Consider the following 23,842-nt stretch of genomic DNA (forward strand, 5'->3'; position numbering starts at 1 on the left):
ATTGCATTAAACCTATAGAGAACTTTTGGTAATATCGCCATTTTGATGATGTTAGTTCTGCCTATCCATGAACAGGGTTATATTTTTCCTCTTCTAAGATCTTCTTCTATTTCTCTCTTTAGGGTTCTGTAGTTTTCATTGTATAAGTCTTTCACCTCTAACAAAATGCTTTTTGATGTTCTCTCCACTCAGTAAGCCTAAAACCAAAAACTTAATCTTTGATTTTGCTTATACTGGTTTTTGGGGAAATTTCCAGAATCATATAAACATTATAATAGCACAATATAGCTGGGCATTATAATAGCCCCAAAGACATGTGATTTTTCCATTCTCCTTCCTAGTGAGCATAAGCAGTTCTTACTTAAAGATCACCAGGGGAATCAGACTGCTGGAATGGAGGTGGTAAGAAACAGAATAGTCATTGGCTAGAAAGGAGGGAAAACTAGGCTATTGCTCAGAGGACAGCATATTATTCTGTAAACAGTCAAGGTAAAACATGGCTGATGAATAAGAGCTTCTGGATAGAAGAACTATAAACTTTGGCAGGAACTGCTGAATAGTGCTGATGAAGAGGCCTCCCGCTGGGAGCTACAATGGAAAAAGTGACCTCAGAGAGGAATTTAACACAGAAAAGCACCGGAAAAAGATGAAACACCATGGAGTTTTGATTAAGTTATTTGGTTCCAAGCTTATAAAACTGTAAAGCTGCTTCAGCCAAAAAATACCGATTACACGGACTTTATGGGAGATTACTCTTCATTCTAATTGTAGCTTAGAGTTCCAAAGTTTCTCTGCTTCTCGCTCTTCACAACGGATCCATGGCACTACAAACACATTCTTCTACAGAGGCCCAGGTAGGAGAAGCAAAGTAAGTTATTCTAGAGGCACTGGACCTTGAGGACTCCACGTTTCCTGGAGGCTTCCCAGCAGAGGGCACTCAGATCAGGGACTCCAGAAAAGAACGGCAAAGGCTGCACTAGAAAGAAATCCTAACAAGGCCTTTCCCTCTCTCCTGCCCCAACTAGAGAGGGCACCTCTCCCACAAAAAAAAAAAAAAAAAAAAAAAAGAAAGACAAAAAAAGTTTAGATTTATTAGAGCAGCAATTTACATCTTTTACTACGGGTATTTAGCCAGTTTGAGGGAATGTTTCAGAGCGGGGTCTGTTGCTATGTGACTGATGCTGAAATTCATTGAATAAATCAGGCTTTTGTAAGGAAAAATGAAAGCCATAATTTCATATGGGTCTGAACAAAATCATAATTTAGGGAAAAGAGAAAAAAAAAAAAAACCACCTCACTATCCCACTCCAAAAAGGCTTTTGTTTTTAAATATAGATCTACATTTTGAGCAAAGCATGAATCAAGTCACATATTTAATGCCAGCAAAGTGTAATTTTAGAGGCCTGCCAGAAAGAGAGGGGGTGTGAGCACATAAAACTTATTTATATTTTTATTTATGCTACTTCCCACAGATTGAAAATAAATTTTCAAGAGCATTTCTCAAGCCAATCTAGTCCTAGTCTGACAATATGCTTATCTAGCAGTGCCCTCTGGTGTTGAACTGGGTCCTTTTAGTTTGCCTTGAGGTGAAAAGGCACCTTCAGTAGCACTCATTTATTCATCAAGTATTTGCTGAACGTCTATAATGTGCCTATTATGTGCCAATTACTGTGGAGAGTGGTGGGAGACAACAATGTATGAAAAAGTCACAGCTTCTTATTCTGTCCTTGAGGAGCTCATGGTCATTAACAAGGGAGACAAATGTATACTGAAATGCAAAATTATTTATCCAAACAACTTGACCTAGTTTTTCATTAAAATGAGGCAAACACAACTGGGGCTGTCTCCTTTCCTAAACTGTGTTGGACACTTTGACATTAGCAGGCATCTGGCTGGCTTTATACAGAACAACTTTGGCCAATGAAATAGGGAACATCATCTGAAATAGAGTAAACATCTCAGGACATAATAGTGGGATTGTCCTGGCTCTAAAGATTTGAGAAAGTGCCTTCCACAGTCAAGCCCGATACACTTCTGGTGGTTACCTAGTCACCAGATCCAAAACATAAATACGACATGTTACACTTTTCACTTCTATCTGGAAGGATAGATTGTTCTTCTACCAATGTGATTAAAGTTCTCAAACGAAGTCAGATGAGACCCTAAAGTTATTAAGAGACCCTAGAAATTTATCATATACTATTTGAGGATTCTTGGGTCTGCAGATTTTCTGGTGTCATAGAAGCACACCCTGTTGTGAGCAGGTACATCTCCAGGACTTCTGGGAGAGCAAAGGAAATCTTAATTTGTGGGCACTTTCCATCAAGAATAAAAGTGAAATTCTAATACTGTTGAAATAAAGGAGCCAGGAAAATCAATGGATCAGGAATAATGCTTTATACCATTTTGTAATGCAAATTTGCCATTTTTCCCCCATTCTTGTTACTATTGTTTCCTAATCAGACCTAAGACCCTGGTGTAGGGGGGATCTAAAATTTGCTTCTAACCAATGGAACAGGGGGAAGAGGAAGGATGTACATAACTCCATTACCTAAGATTACAAAGTCTACCCTGCTGAGAGAAAGTACCCCTCGTCTTGGGAAGGCCTATGTGGCAAAGAGCTGAGAATAGCCTCCCACCATCCCATTGACAACTGAGGCCCTCACAAGGAAGACTGCTGACCACCACAGGAGCGAGGAAGCAGATCCTTCCCCAGGCAAGCCTCAGATGAGACTGTAGCCCAGGTAACACCTCCACTGCACCAATTAACCCATGCCCAGACCACCTGCCCATAAAAGCTATAAGATCATAAATGTGCAGTTTTAATCTGCTAATAGTATCATGCAATGATAGATAATACAGATTTTGAGGTATTTTTATTTTAAAATATTTCATTATAAAAGTAACATAAGTAAAAGCTAAAATATTGAGGAAAGATAAAGTTTTCCATTCATTGCTCTGCCATCCTACTATAACCAGTTAGTAATTTCACCCACTTTGTCACATTCTAACATGTACTTGGTGAGTTACTTGCAGCCAGGATTACATAATTTTAATGAGTACATAATATACCTTTCATAGATCTGTTTATTGACTATTTACCTTGACCAGGGGATGACAAAGTACAGCCTCACACTTGACTCCTGTTCTAAACTTCAAGTGATTCATAATTTGAGTTACAAAACAATACTGTTTGGAAAGTATTTGTGCATATTATTTTCATACTTGGATATTAACAAAAGAGGAATAACTGGGTCTAATTGACAAAAGACATTTTTAATGCTGAAACTGTCCCTCACTCTCTTATAATATTCAAGCTATGATATAATATGGATGGAGGTGACAGGACGGAAAGGAAGGCCTGGCACTCTCATAGGTAAGCACTTCTCTGGTCCCTATTAATGCCGACATGTGGATTTACACTCTTGACAAGCATATTTTCAATTCTGATTTAAAATCAACTCAAGAGGGAAATAACAGTAAGTGCAACAGAAAAACAAACCCACTCAAATAAATCTTTTACTTTATACAAAAGATGGAAAAGCAGGCAGAAATAAACTCTCCACATTTCACAATATACATGAAGTGCCAGCTCAAGCTAGCTACAGAGGTCAGAAGGCGCTGGGAGAGCAGAGTAAGGGAAGAGGTGGTGGTTTCAATGACGAGCCAGCAGCAGCAGCTGAGTGTGGGTGATGAAGAGGTACAGCGGTTCCACCTCTCTGAACACATCCTCAGCATAAATATGAGTACAACTGTAACTAAACTGTCTCTAACAAGAGTTCTAGAGCAACAACTCTATGGTTTTAAGCAATACAAAATCTTTTATCTGAAAAAGTTTTATTCTTCAGAAAGAGAACTTATGGAATGAGAAGAGCTAAATCGACTCTGACTATGTCCTAGATAAAAGATAAAGCAGTTAAATGGGTCTGAAATTCAATCTTTTATGAATAAAGTGTTGAGAAGTACAGATGTCATCTTCTAAGGGTAATATTCTGAAATATAAACAAAAAAAAGTTCAAAATGCAACTTTTTTCTGAGTCATGTAATTAAATGCAAAATTAGAAAGCTATTTAATGTAATTATCCCATTATGCCAACAAAGTATGAAAGAAATAATATACAAAACATTCATTTTATTAAAATGTCCCTGTTAAATGTCAATGAATTTAATATCTCCTAAAGAAGTGTTCTTTTAGTTAGAACTACTAATAATAGTAATAATCCTTATTACCTCCTCATAAAGATTATGTTAAAAAATTCAGTAAAATGTAACTAATTTCCCAACTTCTTTTAACATCGCATTTCAGTTACTCACTGAATAATTAAATGCATACCTTCATGAAATACTCTGGGAAACTATGAAATTCTCCACAGAGGTGGGGAGTCAAACAATTTTTGCAAAAATAATAAGGAAGATATTACTCTGTACAAAACAGTTTTCTGAAGTATGAAAATGTAACTTTTTTTCTTGAATATTTCTACGGCAAAAGAAGCAATCGTTCCATGAATGACTTAATTCACATTTTAAAATTTTGTCATGATTTTCCTTTTTCAGTTTATTGACAGTTATCTGAAAACTGACCTGAGGGTCTGGCAGCATAAACCCGTCAGTGAGTTTATAATAGACTATTGTAGAATCAGACTCCACGATGGCGAGAGTGAAAGACATCGGCAAATCTGGATTCCCTCGTAGTTTCTGAGATGCCTTCAAGATGTCCCTTATCCTGAAAATAAAGGCATGATATACTTAGGAGTTACACTCACTCAGCTGAGAATAAGACTGAATACTGTGAAATCTTGGGAAGAGGCAGGTGATTATATTACAATGCTGAGGAAATGTCTGAAGGCTGAAAATAAGTATCTCAGCTCCTCACACAGGAAATCCTGCACGTAAGTGCTATCTGTTGACTCTGAGTCCTTTTCAAAAGCATTCCCCTTTCTGTCCTTATCAACTGTATTCTGTCCTTATCAACCTACTAAGGGGGCTAACACTGTCCTGTGTATATAAATTGACTAACGGCCACAGGTGTTATTTTTTTTCAATTATCCAACATGGTGTTATATAGTGGAACAATTGGTATTCAGGTATGGTTCTAAAAAATAGACTGTAATAAACTTCACCCCCATGTTTTTATATGGTGGTTATGAATTACTATCTTTCAATGGTTATATAACAATCTACTGATTCCTACTTCACCTAGTCATTTCCATATTGTTATAAAGTTATTTTGGTTTAATTTGGGAGGCAGAGAAGAGTGATCCTAATAAACTGTCATGGTCCTCTTTGTACATACGACTGTTTCTTTTTTAATATTTCTAGTTTTCCCAAGTATCAGAATTATTAGATATGAGTAGAGATACTTTTGTGGTTCTCTGTATGTATTCTGACACTTAAAGAAAATTAAGAGAAAAATATACAAAGAAATAAAACTTAAAAAATTTTTTTTGGTAATGTTAGTATTTCTGTGTGCTTGCTGTGGAAAATAAACAAACAAAATCTAATATAAAGGTCCTCAAAGGATTATTAGCCTTTGACCACACATTAAAAATCCTTATTACCTACTCATAAAGATTATGTTCAAAAATTCAGTAAAATGTAACTAACTTCCCAAGGAGCTTTCTTAAACAGGCAAATAAAAAATGGTCAGCTGGTTTTTTAATTAAGCCAATCAATTTTATAGAAATTGGAAAAAGATTTGCTAGTATATTACTATTCTACAACTGAATATATATTCTGATTCCAATTACACATATGTTAAATATACTTGATATTATACTGAAGGTCTCTGATGATTTGTTTTTCTATTGATATGGTTGGATTTATGTCTGTCATTTAGATTCTTGTATCAATCTGTTTTGTTCCTTTGATCTTCTTTTACCATGTTCTTTTGTATTAAATTGATACTTTCTAGAGCACTATTTTCTTATTTGTTTTTATTATAGTTTCTAAGTCTCTTAGTGGTGTCTCTAGAGGTTACCATGGAATCTTATCACAATTTACCTCAGATTAATACTAACCTACTAAAATACAGAAACTGCTCCACTATACCTTTATTCCTTTTATATCTTTGTGCAATTATTGTTGTACATTATCTGTATGATATAAATTCATAAATACAATGTTATAACTATTTACATAAAACCTTCAGTCTTTTTTTTCAGTGCTAGGGATTGAACACAGGGCCTCGCTCATGCTAGACAAGTGCTACACCACTAAGCTATATCCCCCATCCCTAATCTTAAGCTTTTAAAAAGTTAATAGGAAAAATAAGAAGATATATTAAGGTCTTTCATATTAACATATTTGACATTTCTGGCATTCTTCATTTCTTTACTCTCTGATGTCATTTCCTTGTTCCATATAGCTCCATTTCCTCCCTCAAGCTTTCTGTTAAAATTGTCATATATATTACTTGTTAATATGCTATAAATCTTGTCAGCTGACAAAGTGCAAAGGCAATTTAATGGGGAATATCTTTTCAACAAGTGGTGCTATAAAATGAAGATGGTCTACCTCTAAGTCTACATAACACTATAAAAAGGTTTTACAAGCCATCAAGTAGTCATTGAATACAAATACCAGTTTTATTACCTTACAAACTGAGACAAAATGTTTGTATACACCATTCTCTCCATGGTTACTGCTAAAAACAAATACTAACTCAAATATACTAAGGTACACTGTGCCCTTAGTGGAAATATAGAAAATGTTCTGTTACAGATAGCTGATCCCAGAATCTGACTTAGTCCTTAAAATATAATATCCCACCATGTTGAACTACATGACAGAGAGCGAGATTCCTACGAGCAGTTTACTTCAGAGAGATTCATACAAAGAAACCGCAGACATTAATCAGATACTTCATTACTCGGCACTAATGGGAAGTGACACTTGATAAAATAGCATTCCTTATATCATCAATGCAAATCTCAGTGTAATTAAATATTTTGCTTCTTCAAAAGTGGCAAACCAATATCTAAATTAATAGTCACAGGAAAAGATTAATTTTTATATAGTGCCCACCTTGTATTAATTTTTTTTTCTAAAATGGTAAGAACACTACAAATTGACTATAATTTTAATTTATCTTAATTTTCTGTTGCATATATCCCAGTTATTTCTCAATATGCAATATACATAAAACTACTGCAGTGCCATAAGTTAAAAATTTGTTTCTCTAAACATCCCTAACTGGCAAATGAGAATAAGATGACACAAGAATGAAAAGAAACCTACCGAAATAATTTTTACACATTTTCTCTTCTTCAAAATATGATACAGTTTAAAGCAAAGGGAGTGTGTGTTTAAGGTCAACTGTGTGAGAATTCTAGCCCTTAAACTGGAATTTAGGATAGAAATTTCCATCTCATTCACTGTTCTTCTTTCATTCTCAATTGATACTTGTTTTCAGAGTTCTTTGAATATAAACAGCAAAACATTTTCAGAAATATTCAAAACACCCATGTGGGAAAGCTGAAGGCTTGAAAATTAGCTCAGAGTTGTAAAGGGGGTTTTGTTTTCAGAGTTGAGGGAAATCACTGTCAAAAATGAAATGGAAGTTCCCATCTCTGAGCTCTTATTATCCTACTTGGTAGTCTGTATATTGGGAAAACTACCAATGAATCTTCACAGTAATATCAGAATAAAATAGTTTTTCTGACTCTGTTACCTAAAGCACACTTGGAAAGTCTTACCAAGTTTCTTGTTCAGGATTTTAGCTAATCTATTTTTATTATACGTACCCACTGAAGACCTTTCTTGTTTGTTTCTATGAGATACTATCTATGAGATACTGCATAAATCCATAAAAGTATTTACTTTGACTTTAAGTCAGCAGACGGTGTTTTCTCGATTTATTAACAACAATAACAACAAAGAGTTTTGAAGTTCTACTTAAAAACTCACACATACTTGTAAAGATGCTGAGAATGGTGAAGCATCACCAGAATGTTAAAACTCACTTAATTTCAAAAACTCATGGGAAAAGTCCCATCTAAAGAAAAAGATCTATAAAATCATGGCTGTTGATTATCAGCAACAAAATTTGTTGTTCACAGATTTTCCCCTCTCATTAACTGTTCACTGACAAGCTCTACAAATTGAAGAAAATAAGGTGATTCTAAAGCTTATTATAACTAACTTGACAAGAAACCTGAAGTAAATACACAGTTAATGCTACTCAGCTAATGTCCTTAGCCCAAGTTATTTAAATATCTTCCACGAATCTTAACATTGTTTTTTTGTTTGTTTGTTTGTTTGTTTTTGGTAATGATCCTAAAATAGAGACTAAGTTATCTCTGGAGATTTAGAGTGAGGACAAGAAGTTGAAGAAAACATTACTTTTAACTATAAATCTTGTTGAAATAGAGTGCAGTATGGGTTAAAATTAGTATTCATTACAATGCACAGAACATAGTGTTTCCTTCTGTCCTCAATGTGGCCAAACTGGTGTGTGCTGCAGCCTTATCAATAAAAGGTACTAACTCCTTGATATGCCTCAGGATGTAATGGGATGATACATATAATGCAACTCTGAAATACAATGCAAAATTAACTTGATGCCAGAGGCACCAAGAAGCCATATTCATCCACTAGCCAGTCCTAAAGGAAAGTTCCACAGATAACAGAACACCTCCTCAGGAATCATGCCAATCCCTTCCTAGAAAAAAAAAAAAAAAATCAAAGCAGTTGAAATCTCAAGAGGATTTACTGAACAATCAAGTGCCTGTGTGGCTATTCCCTCAGTGGGAAGTTATTCTGCTAAAATAAATTAGAAGATCCCCCACACCCCCCTTTTTTTTGAAGGGAGGAGAAAAAGATGCTGTGTCAGTTGAAAGAAGCTGCCAGACTTGGAGGTTTCACCAACAAGCAGACGTAGGGTGAGGACACACACATCCTGATGTGAAGGAAGCCAAATGACAGCAGGAACTTCACTAGTTATTAGATCTGAGGCATCAGATAAAACAGCGGTCATTAAATAAATTATAATAAGGACTATGCTTTTCAAAGGGGAATATTTTTCAGTTACAGGGAAATAATAATGGAGCATCCGATTTCAGTAAAATGTGTGGCATTTTAGGATTAAATTGCATAACTAAAAATATCTCTGGTTATGTTCCAAAGAAGTAACTCAGTGCTTGTAACCCTTTATTCCACCATTAACACAGTTCTTTCCCCCAAAACCAGGGGAAAAAAAACAGGTACAAAAGGGTGGGGTGAATATAGATGAGGAAGAATTTAGCTAAATTCTTCACTAAAAGGAAAGGACAGCATTGGCAGTCTGCCTCTTCAAATTTGTGATTTTTCTCTGTCCTCCGATGCACATTATAGTTACAATGTAAAGTGTGGGAAATGGTGATAAATCCTGCAAGTAAATGGATTTTCCAGACAGTCTAAATTTTGGAAACTCTTGGAAGGATGCTTATAATATATACTTTGTTCTTTGGGCATTTTAGTAAGTCTCTGCTGCAGATATTTAGTCATTCAACAAATACTTACTTAGCACCTGGTATCAGATACCAGGCTAGGCACTGAGGATACAGTAATGTTCAGAACAAAGTCCCTGCATACTGCTTGGTGAAATTAGCCAACCCGAAAGGGCTACATTTTATATGATTACACCTGTTTAACTTTGTGAAAAAGGAGAAACTATAGAGAAAGTAAAAAGTTCAACAGCTGTTGGAGAGGAGGCTGGAATGGGCAGAGGAGATGAACAGCTGAAGCACAGGGGATTTTTTTAGGGCACTGAAGTTATTGTGTATGCAATGGTGCACACATGACATTAGGTGTTTTTCAAAAGCCATAGGACTGCATAATAAAAAGAATGAACTCCAGGGGGATGGGGTTGTGACTCAGTGGTAGAGCACTTGCCTAGCATGGGTGAGGAACTGGGTTCAATCCCCAGCACCACATAAAAATAAACAAATAAAATAAAGGTATTGTGTCCACCTACAATCATTAAAAAAAAAAAAGATTAACTACAAAGTATGCACTTTCGTTAATGTGTCAATTAATGTGATTAATTATAACAAATGTACCATATTAATGCAAGATATCAACAGAGGAAACACTATCTGGACCAGGGCTTATAGAGAAATCCTCATACTTAATCACATTTTGTGTAAATCTGGAATTGTTCGAGAAAAATAAATTACACACACATGCACGCACACACTCCAAGACTTTGGCTTGAGCTTCAGAATGAACAGAGTTGCCATTTAAAGACCTGGGGAAATGTAAGGAGCAAATGTAAGGGCAAATCAAGACTTCTTTTTGGACATGCTGATTTGAGATGCCGTTTTCACTGCAGTGGAGACAGCAAATAGGCTTTAAATAGAGGGGTCTGAAGTTCATAGGGGAGGCTGAAGTGGAGATTAAAATTTGGGAGTCATCAGTATTTTGAAATACTGATAAAATACAAAGAAACCCAAAACTGTGAAAACAAATGAGGCTACTTAGGGAGTGAGTATAATTCTTTATGGCTTGGAAGACTGAGCCATATAGCACTTAACCAGCAAACAAAAACGTTCTGGAGAAGTGAAGAAATGGCAAGTGATGGAGTTACTTAACCTTCTCAAGTCCCCGAGTGATATTCTTGCACTAACAGTTGGTTATTTCCTATATCCTAACAGATGTATAATTGATATCCATCACAGAAAATAGAAACAAGCATTACAATTCCTAATATCTTACTCAAATTTTTCCCTCCTTTGTTTCAAGAGTGTTTCCTTGTAGTAGCAAAACTCTGCATCTAATTTTCTCTTACTTTTGAATGAATAGGTCTTCCAATTCCTTAATTCTTACTAGGTTCTTCTCCAAATATGGCTTCTCAGAAGTAGGGTTATTTTAAAAATATTCTTTCTCTTTCTTTCCCTCTTCTCCTCCCCTCCTCTATCCTTCCCATCTCTCACTTCACATACTTTCTCTCTCACAGACATCACGCTGCTTTGCAAACATACATGCACAATCCAGGGCTTTCTCACCAGCTGCTGGCAATTCCTCCATCTGCCACTACTCATGCCCAGTCATAATGAACAATTTGCAATTTGCAGGCTTTCTCAGCCCTCAGAACTTTGCCCAGAAGGTATTACTTCTGCCAGGAACATCCATCCCTCTTCTGTATTATATGTCTGTGCATAATTAAACAACTTCTCCTCTAGCAAGTCTTCCCAGACTCACCTAAATCCCATACCACTAGTAGAGGTTCAGTCTTCTACCTCTGCAGCCCTCCTCAGTGCCTTGGACGTATCTCTCATTACATTTATCCCCTGGACATAAATGTCTATCCATCTTGGCTCTAGACTGTCATAATCTCATGGGAAAATCTGGGATATTTTGTACTCTTAAACCCAGGTATCTAATAATAAATGAGTAACTTAGAAAAATAATAGGACAATCTACAATTTACCGTTTATCCCCTCCCCAAACCAAAACACGCTTCTGTTTTGCCACTAGTCTACAATTATATTCATATTCATTTATGAATATATGTTAAAGCTTAAATTAAAAGTGTAAGCATAGACATTTAGATCATTTTTACTAAGGGTATATCATTTTAGAGTAAGAACAATAAATAAAATTTTAATTTTCCCCACATAGTTCAGGGTTTATAATATTGATTCTTTTCCTTCTTCCCATAAAATACTAATGCAATAGATTTAAAAAAATAATTGGTCAATTTATATTATCTAGGTGACTACATGATATATTACTGGGATAATGTAAACGGCTAATAAAATATTTTCAAAAGTAATCATGTCCTTGAAAGAAAAATTACTATTGACAGGTCTTTAAAAACTATATTAGGAGAAATTAATTCTGTCAAAACAGAAGGGACAGTTCACTTAACTCAATGTAGGAAGAAAAAGGAGTGCATTCCTTTGAAAACAACACTGTGGCAAGTAGGTATGATCCAAAAATCAAGCATCAGATTAAGAAAATCAGAGGCTAGGAATCCTAACTTTGACTGCAGGACTCATTTCTTATGTTTATTGAATTGTTTTCATTTCTCCTTAGGAATAACTTTAACTGAACAAAAATTTTGTCCAAAAGAGTAAATGCCAAAATTTCTTAGACCTTTACTTTATGACAGCTGAACTAGCAGATGAGCAATTTAGTGCATGGAATTTGAAGTGTTTTCATAATTTCTAGAGTAACATTCAGACTTGAAAGAGATGCCAGGAAAGAACATACTCTAGGATTGTTTGTCCTAACTAGGGAAATATTTTATAATTAAGTTGTAGTTAACTAACAAATGACAGAGTTTGGTCAGGTTTTACAAACAATAGATTCTAAAGCTTGGGAACACCAATAAAGGAGATGACGATCAAGCAATATACGCTCTTTGTAAATAATATGAAACTACCTCCAGCAAACTGCCAACTCCTCTGGCTCTCTGGTTTTATATTTTTCCAGTTTCCCCATTTTTTATGGTGTTTTGGGGGGACTAGGGATTGAACCCAGGAACACATTACTACTGAACCACATCCCCAACACCTTTATTTTATTTATTTATTTTTACGTGGTGCTGAGGATCACATACTAGGCAAGTGCTCTGCCACTGAGCTACAGCCCCAGCTCCCCCAGCTTCTCTATTAATAAAAATATGATTAAAGTTTCTCAGGAATGCAGAGCATTAAAAAAAACCCAAAACATTCCATGTTCAAGCGGTTAAGCAGCAAAGCCTAAATAGTATTTTATAACTGGGTATTGTGTAGTATATGGCAAGTAATTTTTTTCTAAAAGTAAATATCAAAGTTGGAAAATTACTTCTTTATTTATTTTATTTTATTTTTTTTTTTGGAGGGGTTGTACCAGAGATTCAACTTAGGGCCACATCCCCAGCCCTATTTTGTATTTTATTTAAGACAGGGTCTCACTGAGTTGCTGAGGCTGGCTTTGAACTCACAATCCTTCTGTCTCAACCTCCCAAGCTGCTGGGTTTACACCACTGCACCCAGCAGCAAGTTACTTCTTAATATAAAATTAATATTCCTGACACAATGTAATCCATTCAAATTCTAACAGGCTTTCCTGATTGAGAATCAAAAGGGGAAAGTAGCATTAAAAGGTCCTGAGAACAATATATACTAGCCAAACCCCACTTTATCATAAGAGATGAGATTACTTTTGTGATGAAGGAAAGAGCTATGCCAGGTACATGGAAGGGGCTCTGGGATGGCTGGAAAAGTTCTTGCTCCTCACTTGATCATAGTTACAACGGTTAGAGTATCTGCTTTATGATAACTCTTTAATCCATATATTTGTATTGTGTGGTTTTCTGAATCTGGTTTTATTTTACAATAAAATATTTTTTAAATGCCAATAAAGTAGGAAGAATTCTAATAGCTAAGAAACAGCTTTTTATATGTAAAATTATGATAAAACAAATGGCTTGTATACCTTGGATGAAATATGACTATATTCAAATTAAGAAGTTTTGCATTAATAAACACCCCAAAAACAATGAAGGATGAAGTTAAAAACTGGAAAACACAGCCAACAAAACATACTGTCAAGAATGTTTAAAGAACTCATACAAATTAATGAGAAAACTACAAACAATCCAATAGGCAAAGAATATGCACAGACATTTAAGAGAGGAAATAACTACATCAAGAAATGTTCAATATTACTAGTAAACAGAAAAATGCAAATTAAGACATTCAGATAATCCATTCAACTGGCAAAAACTTATGTGACAATACCAAATGCTGAAGACAATAAGATTCCAAAGGATTTTGTTTACATTGGTAAAAAGTAATGAGGCAACCACTTTGGAAGTAGTTTGCAATTATCTCCTAAAGACGAACATCAGTAGCACTCTATCATCAGAAGAGCAGACGTAAAAACTGTAGTACAATAACACAATGGAAAGTTATCTAGTAGTCCAACAAAATGCACAATGGATTAATTTTAGAAACACAGTATTAAGTGTGTAAGATGAGCCTCAAAAAATTACATACTTTTTTATAAAATTAAAAACATCTAGGGCTGGGGTTGTGGCTCAGAGCCAGAGCACTTGCCTAGTATGCGTGAGGCACTGGGTTTGATGCTCAGCACCATACAAATAAAATAAATATATTGTGTCCACCTATAACTAAAAAATAAACATTAAAAAAAAAACCCTCCTTATTGAACATAGGATTCAGGATAACTTATCTTAGGTCAGTAGAAGTAGGAAAGAAGAGATCCATAAGATCTAATGTCAGTCATTGTTAAGAATACAGCTTTTTTTGGGTGACCGGTTTGGAGATTCTTGTTACAGTATCAGTAACTAATTAAGTAAATAAATAAAAAACAATCAAGAACTAATAATGAGAGTATATCATGAAATAAATATATATGTAATTCAGTTCTGTGCAGCTAAGATTTTTTTATAAAGGCCCCACCAGCTTTCTTTGATTTCAACTTGCATGTTGATCACACTCTTCACCACTTCCTACGGTAAGTATAATTTGTATCATATGATGCATCTTACATATCTCTTGTTTTCTGCAAAGGTCTTGCCTCCTTACCAAGAATATAAATATTTCCCACTTCCTTTGATTTCTGTTAAAATAAGACCAAAACCACCTGCTCACCTTTGATGGCTGAGGGAAGCAGAGATGGGTGTAGGCAACACAGTCTGTAACCCTTCCCCTTCTATCTCAGTACCAACCAGGCAGATGAGCTGAAGTTCAGGTAATCCCACACAATTTACTTCATACCAACTTTTACCTGAAAGAATATCATTGAATGCACAACAATGTTTGTCAAAAACAAAAGATGAAAATTCCAAACTTCTACCTAATCCTCAGCTGAGTATACAATACTCATAATACTACCTCTCTCTCTATTTTCCACTCTTTTCTGTTACCTAGTTATTCCCAGTGTAAATGAATAAACCATTACAAAGTTAACTGGCAAAATTCATAGCAATCATGGGGCTGGGGTTGTGGCTCAGTGGTAGAGCGCTTGCCTCAAGTATGCGAGGCACTGGGTTCGATTCTCAGTACCACATATAAATAAAAAATAAAGGTCCATCAACAACTAAAATAACTAAAATAAAATTTTAAAAAGTTCATAGCAATCATAAACGATATATTATTATATATCAACAATGCTATATCCCAAACCAACTCCCCAAGCCCCCACCACAACTCCAATAACCAAGAAATATAAACAAACAACTTACTCTCCATGAGGTCCAGGTAAACCAAGAATGCTATATAAACTTGTGAGGCATCTCCAATATTTAATTCCATCATTTCTAAATACTGAAAATCAAAATATAATTGTCAAATAGAGAAGGAAAAATCTCTTAATATTTTCTTTCAATCAAAACATATTCACAACACACACAAACACACACACACACTCTTATATAACTGTCTTCTAGATTTAGTGGACATTAAAAGGCAATATAAGATCTGATCTATCTAAAGAATCTGTAATTGTTAGATTAAACATATACATACGGTGTTCTCTCCAGTATTCACAAGAGATTGGTTTCAGGACCTTCCCCTATGACCTAACCCCACAGATTCTAAAATTCAAGATGCTCAAGTCCTTTATATAAAATGTATATAACTGATGCACATCCTCCTGTATACTTTAAATTAGATTACTTATAATATATAATACAATGTAAATACCATGTAAATAGTTGTTATACTTTATTGTTTAGGTAATAATGATAAGATAAATAGTCTGTACATGTTCACTACAGATGCATTTTTTTTTCCAAATACTTCCACTCTGAGGTTGGTTGAACCTGAGGATGCAGACAAAAATATGGAAGGTTGACTCTACTTAAAACTCTTAGGCAAATAACAATATGTGAGTGATTAAAACCATGTGAGTAGAATTAAAAAAAAAAAAAAAAAAAAAACATGGTAGAGGAGCTCTACTCCGGGATTGGTTGGTGAATATTTCATGATATAAATGGGACACAAGTTAAGTCCTAGGGGACATGTATAATTTTAATAAACAGAGAAGCAGAGATAGTATGGGAGATCACCACACATATTCAAGAAAGAAATCTGCCTGAGTAGAGAAAACTTCAATAGGATTTTTGTTGGGACATGTTAGTGGAGACTCTGTTTCCCTGGCTTCTTATTTGCATGTGGAAAGAATCTGCTAGAACACCACTCCTAGCCTCTCCACCCTTTCTCTCTCAAGAGTAGGGAATTATCTAATTACTGAATTTTAAAGAAGCAAAATTCTGCTTCTTTCAGAATTGCTAGTGGGCAAAAGAACATTTTTTAGGGACTTAACTCTGCTGGAGAAGCTGGAAATTATCAATACATATTAGGGACCAGGTATATAAGCAGACTAATGTAAGGTAAGACAAAAGGAGACGCCACATGCAGGCATATGTGAAGTTACCTTCTCCCATCTGCTTCATGATAAATATACAGGTATAGGAGAAGAAGGGTGTTGAGCTGTCTGCCCCAAACATCAAATGTGTTTGAAAGTGACACTGAAAATGTGATTTGGGGAGAGGTTGCAAGATATTTGTGGCCAAGCCAAAAGTGTGAATTTTATCCATAAACAAACACTGAGGATTTCTAAGAAGGAGAATAATATAATAAAAGGAGTGTATGCCCAAGGATGATGAACCTGATAACATTTTACTGGATTCACTGAAGTCATTTTATTAAGTAATTTTCAAACTGAATTTTTTAAAAGGCAGAACTGTAAACACACTCATTATTATTACTTTTTTTAAAATCAGTTTACTCCTTCAAGTAGAAAAATCAAAAGAAAGATTTGATGATCAGGGTCTATATAGTTATTAGCTTCAAAGAGAAAAAAATCCGCAAATATGAAAATTGTCTGAAAGCAACATCAAATCCAGATTTTTTAAAAAACTGTTACATTAAATACTTATATAGTGCTTTCTACATGTTAATGCTTTACAAAAAATTACTAACACTACGAGATAAGTACCAATATGCCAGCTTTTTAGGTAAAGAAACTGAGGCATAATGAAATTAAGCAAAGAAACTTTGACATAATAAGATCAAGCAACTCAGACCAAGGTGGGGACAGAACTAAGATTCCCACTGAGGGGGTCTGCATTTGAGTTCATGCTCCTAACCACTATGCTGCTCTCCTTGCTATTGTTTTTCTTTTTATGGCACTGAGCAACATTTCCATGTTACTGTTTCTTTCCTGGGAGGCTGAAAAGAGATAGAGACAGAAGACAAATTCGGGCAAGATAAAAAAAAATCACTCTTTTCAGACTTCTATCTTCAAAATTTTCCTTTTCTTGACTGTTTCCAGACAATTATCTGTGAATTACAGCTTTCAAACAGAAGAGAGCCAGTCTACTGTACCAGTTCAGTCCCTAAGATTCCTACAAAATTCACATATCCATTCACTGTCTATTCAGGAATTGGGACAATACTGGTATAAGGCAGCAATTCCCCAAGCAGAAGCAAGATAGGTGCTATCTTTATCTTCATTGCTGCTAATCAAGAGTGAGTAGCTCCGCCTTGAGCAAGAACTTCCTCAAAGTTTTCCAAGAAATCTAAAAAATTGGGAATTGGCAGCTGTGCGGAATCAAGGTGCACACCCCGGGTCCGAGGCTAAGTGTAAACGTGACTGCCTAAACGTTATCACTGGGGGTCCTAGATCTCATCCACGGCCCACACGCCGACTTGCACGGTCCCTGGGAACCAGCTAAGCCACGAAAGACGCTCTCTCTGGATAGCAAAACGGACAAGAGTGGAGTGCTTATGAGGGTCTCCAGACTGGGAAGGGAGGGGTCCCATATATGGTCCAGTTTAAGAATGGCTTGGTGCGGGGGTGGGGTTGCTAGGAGAGGTGTCAGCCAGGGTTCTACTCATTTAAACAACAAACCATCCTTCGCGCGGACGGTGCGCTTCGGTCCCGCTCGCTAGGCCAGCCGGCCTACTAGAACTCGAGCGCCGCCCGAGAGTTCCGCCTGCCTCAGGGACCGGAACTGGCGCCCTGCTCCTCTCGCGCCTCCTAACCTTCGGGTGGGTGCTCATCCAGGCGTCCGCCGGAGTCCACTTGTGAACGCCGCCGCCATCGCGAACGCCGCCCGAGTCCAGACCACTACAGCCCGGGGTCGGCTCAGAATCGCCACTCTCCTCCATGCCCGCCCGCGCGGCGCTCCCGTGGTGCACCACGACCCGGGCCCGACCAGAAGCAGGGGGGCGCGCGTCAGGGTTCCGCCTCCCACCCACCTCCCCCAGCGCCTGCTCAGAGGGATCAGACGCCGGAAAGTTGGGTCGGTCACTCCCTCTGACCAGGTAGCTAGCACCTGCGCGATCGCACTTTTAATCTGGGCTAATGTAGCGTGAAGGAGGTTCGAGAGTACCCTGAGCCCAGAAGCCCTTAACCCTTCTTCAGCCTGTGCACTTTGTAGCTCTCTGGAAAAAGTGGGGGACACTTAAATCCTCTTTGCGTTCTCCTTTCCTGGGAGGAGGCGGGGGCTCATTCAATGTCCTGGTCATAGAAATTTAAGCAGAGCCGTAAGTTTAGGGCAGGCATACCTTTCAAGGTAAGAAGCACAGTTGTTTATGGATGGTCAGAAGTCAGCATAAGCACGTGACCTGGAGGCCAAGGAGGAGCAGTTTCGACCAGCAGTGAGGACATTATAAACATCTTTATGGATTTACCGAATGACATAGGGGGACCTTTGGAGGCTCCTGTCACGTCTTGGCAGGATCAGTCTAATGTGTTGAGAATGGAGTGTAGCAGGCAAGAATAGAAGCAGGGAGTAGTTAGGAGGTGATCACATTAACCAGGACAAGAAAGGATTAACAAAAAGTCCTCGGCAGGATAGAACTTCTACTTCCAAACATGATAGACTAAGAAGCTGCTGCTGAAAGTGACACATAGGATTTTAATGTGACTCTTGTAACTACCCTCAATGAAGTAAAGCAAAACATGTTTTCAGCAGATGAAAGAGGAACAAAATCTCAGCGGAGGGGCGGGGGGAGGGACTTTTAAAAATCAAATGGACTTTCTATAAATAAAGAAGATAGTTTCAGAAATTTTAAAAGTTGCCTGGCGCAGTGGCTTAGGCCTGTGATATCCCAGCGGCTCAGAAAGCTGAGGCAGGAAGATCGCGATTTCAAAACCATCCTCAGTAATTTAGCGAGGCCTACGCAATTCAGCGAGATCCTGTTTCTAAATACAATATTAAAAAATGACTGAGGATGTGGCTCAGTGGTAAGTGCCCTTGGGTTCAAAAGGAAAGGAAATTACAGAGGAAGAAGTAAGTACACTTGACAGTAGAGCAATAAGAAATCATCCGAGGCAATAAATAAATAAATAAACCCAAACAGAACCTTGGTTTTTAAAACTGAACAAAGACTCAGAGCCTTGCTAACATGATATTAAACAATTCAGTATACATTTTCTCAGCAAGAGAAAAAAAAATGAGGCAGAACAAAAATTGAAGAAATAATGGCCAAGATTTTCCCAAATTTGATAAGACAAAAATTTGCCAGTACAAGATGCTAAATGAACACCAATTAAAATAAATACTGTTCCAAACTGTTGAAAGTCAAAGAAAAGAAGAAAACCTTGAATCTATCAAAAGAATCATACCACAATACCTACAAGGAGAGGCCACAGATGAGATTCATAAATTGCCCTAGAATATGTTGCATTTGAATGAAATCATTAACCTTTGCCACATAAAGCAGCTACTAAATCCCAAAGAAGCAAACAGCACTGACATTGGTAGGCTTATTGAAGCACTCAACATTGACACTAATTCAAGTAATTGGAAGTGAATAAATCTCTCTGGTCCCTAAAGATCTAAATCAGTTGACATGATGGTATTTATAGAAGCATTAAGAGCATTTTGTTGCTAATCTGAGTACAGGGGAAATTTTATAAATCAGTAATGAGATCTAATGGAATCAGATCCTGTGTGAATAAGGCTCAGACATCTTCAAGAAAAGATTTCCAGCTTAAGTTTAAAATGAAAAGGGGCTGGGGTTTGGGGAGAGGCAGAAGGATAAAGAAAGAACCATAAACTGAAAAAGCAACAAATAAATGCCATCCTTTGGCAAATAGACTAAGTACTATTGCTTAGGAAAAAACATGATATATTCAAGTATTCAAAAATATCAAATACTTCTGACTTCTAATATCATTGTCTATTTAAAGAGTTGAAGAATGAAATTGGAGTGTCCCTTGGCTTCCAGATTAAGCAATGAAAGAATTTAAATAGGTCTTGCTGATTGGAAATGGCTATAAATGGACACAAAGGATTTGGAGACACTTAGACAACCAGGTGTTTTAAGTACAGAATCAAGATGGCTATTGTTTCACTCTAGAGTGAAATCTGTCCTAGAATATGTTGCATTTGAATGAACAGGGTAAAATTTCAGCTTCTGATAGAAGGAGGGAATTCTTTTGTAAATGCTTCAGTAGTTCACTATATTAGAGAAGCAAAGTGGTTAGAAAAAAAGCTAGGTAAGTAACAACAAATAAAGTTCCCTCCAGAGTATACTGCATTTAATCAAATTCTGTGTAATCTGGCACTTGCTATACTGATTTCCCAATTTGATATCCTGAGTCAGACCATTTTATTCCTACAAAAAAATCTATAGTGTCTAGGCAGAGACATATTAATTCAGTTAGAGTCTCAAGAGGAAAAGAAAACATTGAATTATGGTGCAGACCTTTAATGTGTTTTTTAAAAAGGAACAAGAAGAAAAAGTTTTTTCACAATATAGTATAAGACAATGATCTCAAGCTGAAAAATGTAGGCTAGCATTCTAGATGAGCTTTTCATTCATTAGCTGTTCATATATATCTTCCTGTTTCTAACACAAACCATGCAATTTCCCACTCTGTTTCAAGAATGGCTGAGATATTAATTCTTCTAATTAAATATTTAGAAAGCTATAATATTTTGCTATTCATATGCATGCGCATATGTGAGGAGTCTCCATCATGTAGAAAAAAATTTAGAATAATCCAGATGCTATTCTTCATTCCCCATAAATTTAAGAGTGCAATCTATTCCCATTTACAAAATCAAGATATAGTATATTTATTTACTTATTTATTTATTTGTACTGGGGATTGGACTCAGGGTCACTTAACCACTCAAACACATCCCCAGTCCTATTTTGTATTTTTTTTAAGAGATGGGTCTCACTGAGTTGCTTAGTGCCTCACTGTTGCTGAGGCTGGCTCTGAACTCTCCATCCTCCTATCTCAGCCTCCTAAGCCACTGGGATTACAGGCATGTGCACCGCACCCAGCTAATTATTTCATTTTTAAAGAGCTGCTTACACTTTGAACAAAGCAACTACAAAAACTTAGAAGTTGTATTTCATATTTGCTTTGCAGATGTGAAAAAGCATTAAAAGCAATTCTTTGTTCAAAAAAATCCCAACTCTGTCTCTAGCTGTTTATTCAATAAATGCTATCAACCTACCTTACTGCAGACAGAACAGAAACCCACACTGAAAATTAGCAAATTGAAAATACCATATTAAAATTACTCCAAAATCTTAATAGTGGTTCTGGTGGGGTAGTGGATTATGGGAGATTTTCCTTCCTTCTTTCTTTCCAATCCTTTCTCTCTCTGCCCTCCCCCATCTTTCTTTTTTTTTTCCATTTCCAACATTAAAAAAAATTATTTAGTAAAGTAGATTTTTTTTAACAAATTATTGAATTTTAAAGACTTTGGCCTAGAAAGACAAATCCAGCCCTCCATATTCATGTTAAATTATCTCTGGGCTGGGGTTGCGGCTCAGTGGTAGAGTGCTTGCCTAGCATGTGTGAGGCACTGGGTTTGATTCTCAGCACCACATATAAATAAGTAAATTAAATAAAGGCTCATCAACAACTAATAAAAATATTTTTTTAAAAATATATCTGACATTTAACCTTGTTTTAAATGCCCCTTCCTGCTCCTTTCAAGTCCTCCCTCCTCTTTCCATCTCTTCCTTCCGCTTTCTTCCTTCATTTCTTCCCTCCACCTTTCCTTTCTTCCTTCCTTGTCCAAATCCTCCAGTACAAGATCGAGCAGAAGTGATGAGACCTGACATTCCTGTTGTTCCTGATCTTAAGGGCAACACTTTCTGTCTTTCACCATTAAGTCTGATGTTAGCCGTAGGCTTCTTGCAGATGTCCTTTTCAGATTAAAAATGGTCCCTTGTAATCCTGTGAATATGAGGATTCCAGTGAGGATTGAATGTTGGGTTTGTAAAATGCTTTTTATGCTTCTCTTGAGATAATCATGCTATTTTTCATTTCAAGTTTATCAGTATGGTAAATTGTGTTGATTGATTTTTTCCAATTATTTTATTGTGATTAAATACATATAATGAAATTTATTTCTCGACCAATTTTAAACGTACAGCTCAATAGTGTTAATATATTCATATATTGTGCAGCTATCACCAATATCTGTCTCTAAAATGCTTTTCATTTTGTAAAACTGAAACTTCATATTTCCTAAATAGTGACTCTTTGTGTCCCCTACCCCGGTCCCTAGCAACCACCAGTCTAATTTCTCTATGATTTGTCCTATTCTTCATTCCACATGTAAGTGGAATCTTACAGTATTTGTCTTTTTGTGACAGGCTTATTTCACTTAGTCTAATGCCCAGATTGACATGTTATAGCTTACATCACAATTTCCTTCTATATATAATATTTCATTGTAGGCATATAGACAATTTGCTTATTCATTCATTAGTCATTGGGTACTTGAGTGGCTTCTACCTTTTAACTATTCTGAATAATGCTGCCATGAACACAGGTGTACAAATATCTCTTTGAGACTCTGATTTCAATTCTTTTGGTTATATGCTTGGGAGGGAAATTGGAGTTGTTGGATCATATGGTTAATTCTATTTTTAATTTCTTGAGAAACTCTCATGCTATTTTCCACAGCAGCTGTAGCTTATTCCTACCACCAGTGCACAAGGGTTCTGGTTTTTCTACATCCTCTCCAATGCTTGTTATTTCCTATTTTTTGGTAGTAGCTACCCTAATGGGTGTTAATGTGAGTTTCAGTTTGCATTTCCCTAAAGATTACTAATGTTGAGAAACTTTATGTGCTAACAGTCTTTTATATATCTTCTTTGGCGAAAGATGTATTCCAACTCTTTGCCCATTTTAAGAAATGATTACATATTAAATTATATAAAACCATATGATCTTCCAGCTTTCATTCTACTTCCCATGCTACCCTCTAGCCATGCTCCATAACTTCAGTGCAGTTTCTCAAACATGCTGTGCTGTTTCATTCCTTGATTGTGCAGTTCTACTTACTTGGAATTCAACCTCTGTCACCCTTTCTGCCCATTGTCCTTTCCCTAAGATACTCTCATTTTTCATGGACAAAACTTTGAGACAGTTTAACTTGAGCTCTTTGCAACTCAGTAACTGCTCTTCCTCCCTCATTGCCTTTCCCTTTCTAGGACCCAGAATCCTCAAACCCACACACCAGATATCTATAGAGCTTGCTTTGTCATCAAAATGTTCCATGCTCCAAGTAGCGATCCCATTCGGCCAATCTCTGCCATCAAAGCTTCTTATAGTACCTTTCAGTTTAGGTGTTAAGATTATGAAGTCTGATGTGATCATTTTGCAAATGTAGGAATGACAGAAGATATTGCCTATGATAGTGCCTATTTCTCAAGTGTTTTCTGTTAAAATTGGCATATTTGTCAGTTCAAGTGGATTTTACATTGTAGGATTTTAGGCTGGATAAGATGGGGAGTAAAACTAGTCAGGTAGTGAAAAGAAGATAGAAACAAACAGAAGAAACAAACCTGGATGATTCCGCCTCAAGATTCTGTCTGCCAAGTGCTGCCCAGCAGGACTCTATGGAGGCCAGGGACCTGTT

At 36.4% G+C, this 23,842-nt stretch overlaps 1 protein-coding gene across 1 annotated transcript; it reads right to left on the minus strand.

Annotated features, from left to right (window-relative positions):
- Positions 1-2,859: 2,859 nt before the first annotated feature.
- On the minus strand, positions 2,860-18,155 carry Tsen15 (tRNA splicing endonuclease subunit 15). Its single transcript, XM_015491706.2, has 5 exons — positions 17,982-18,155; positions 15,176-15,257; positions 14,583-14,718; positions 4,582-4,723; positions 2,860-3,992 (listed from the first exon to the last, which is right to left on the minus strand). Exons 1-5 carry the CDS (start codon positions 18,105-18,107, stop codon positions 3,972-3,974), a joined length of 507 nt encoding a protein of 168 aa, XP_015347192.1. The 5' UTR covers positions 18,108-18,155; the 3' UTR covers positions 2,860-3,971.
- Between the last annotated feature and the right edge of the window lie 5,687 nt (positions 18,156-23,842).

Source organism: Marmota marmota, unplaced genomic scaffold (genome assembly GCF_001458135.2).
Source record: "Marmota marmota marmota unplaced genomic scaffold, marMar, whole genome shotgun sequence".
NCBI classification, from domain to species: Eukaryota; Metazoa; Chordata; class Mammalia; order Rodentia; family Sciuridae; genus Marmota; species Marmota marmota.

Excerpts from the sequence above, each read along its gene's own strand:
- Tsen15 (XM_015491706.2), bottom strand. The coding sequence starts at position 18,107 with ATGGAGGAGAGTGGCGATTCTGAGCCGACCCCGGGCTGTAGTGGTCTG. Across the intron at positions 4,724-14,582 it reads GCTTCCCTCAGCCATCAAAG|GATAAGGGACATCTTGAAGG; the intron begins GTGAGCAGGTGG and ends CTTTATTTTCAG. Across the intron at positions 3,993-4,581 it reads TTATGCTGCCAGACCCTCAG|AATATTACCCTTAGAAGATG; the intron begins GTCAGTTTTCAG and ends TTTATATTTCAG.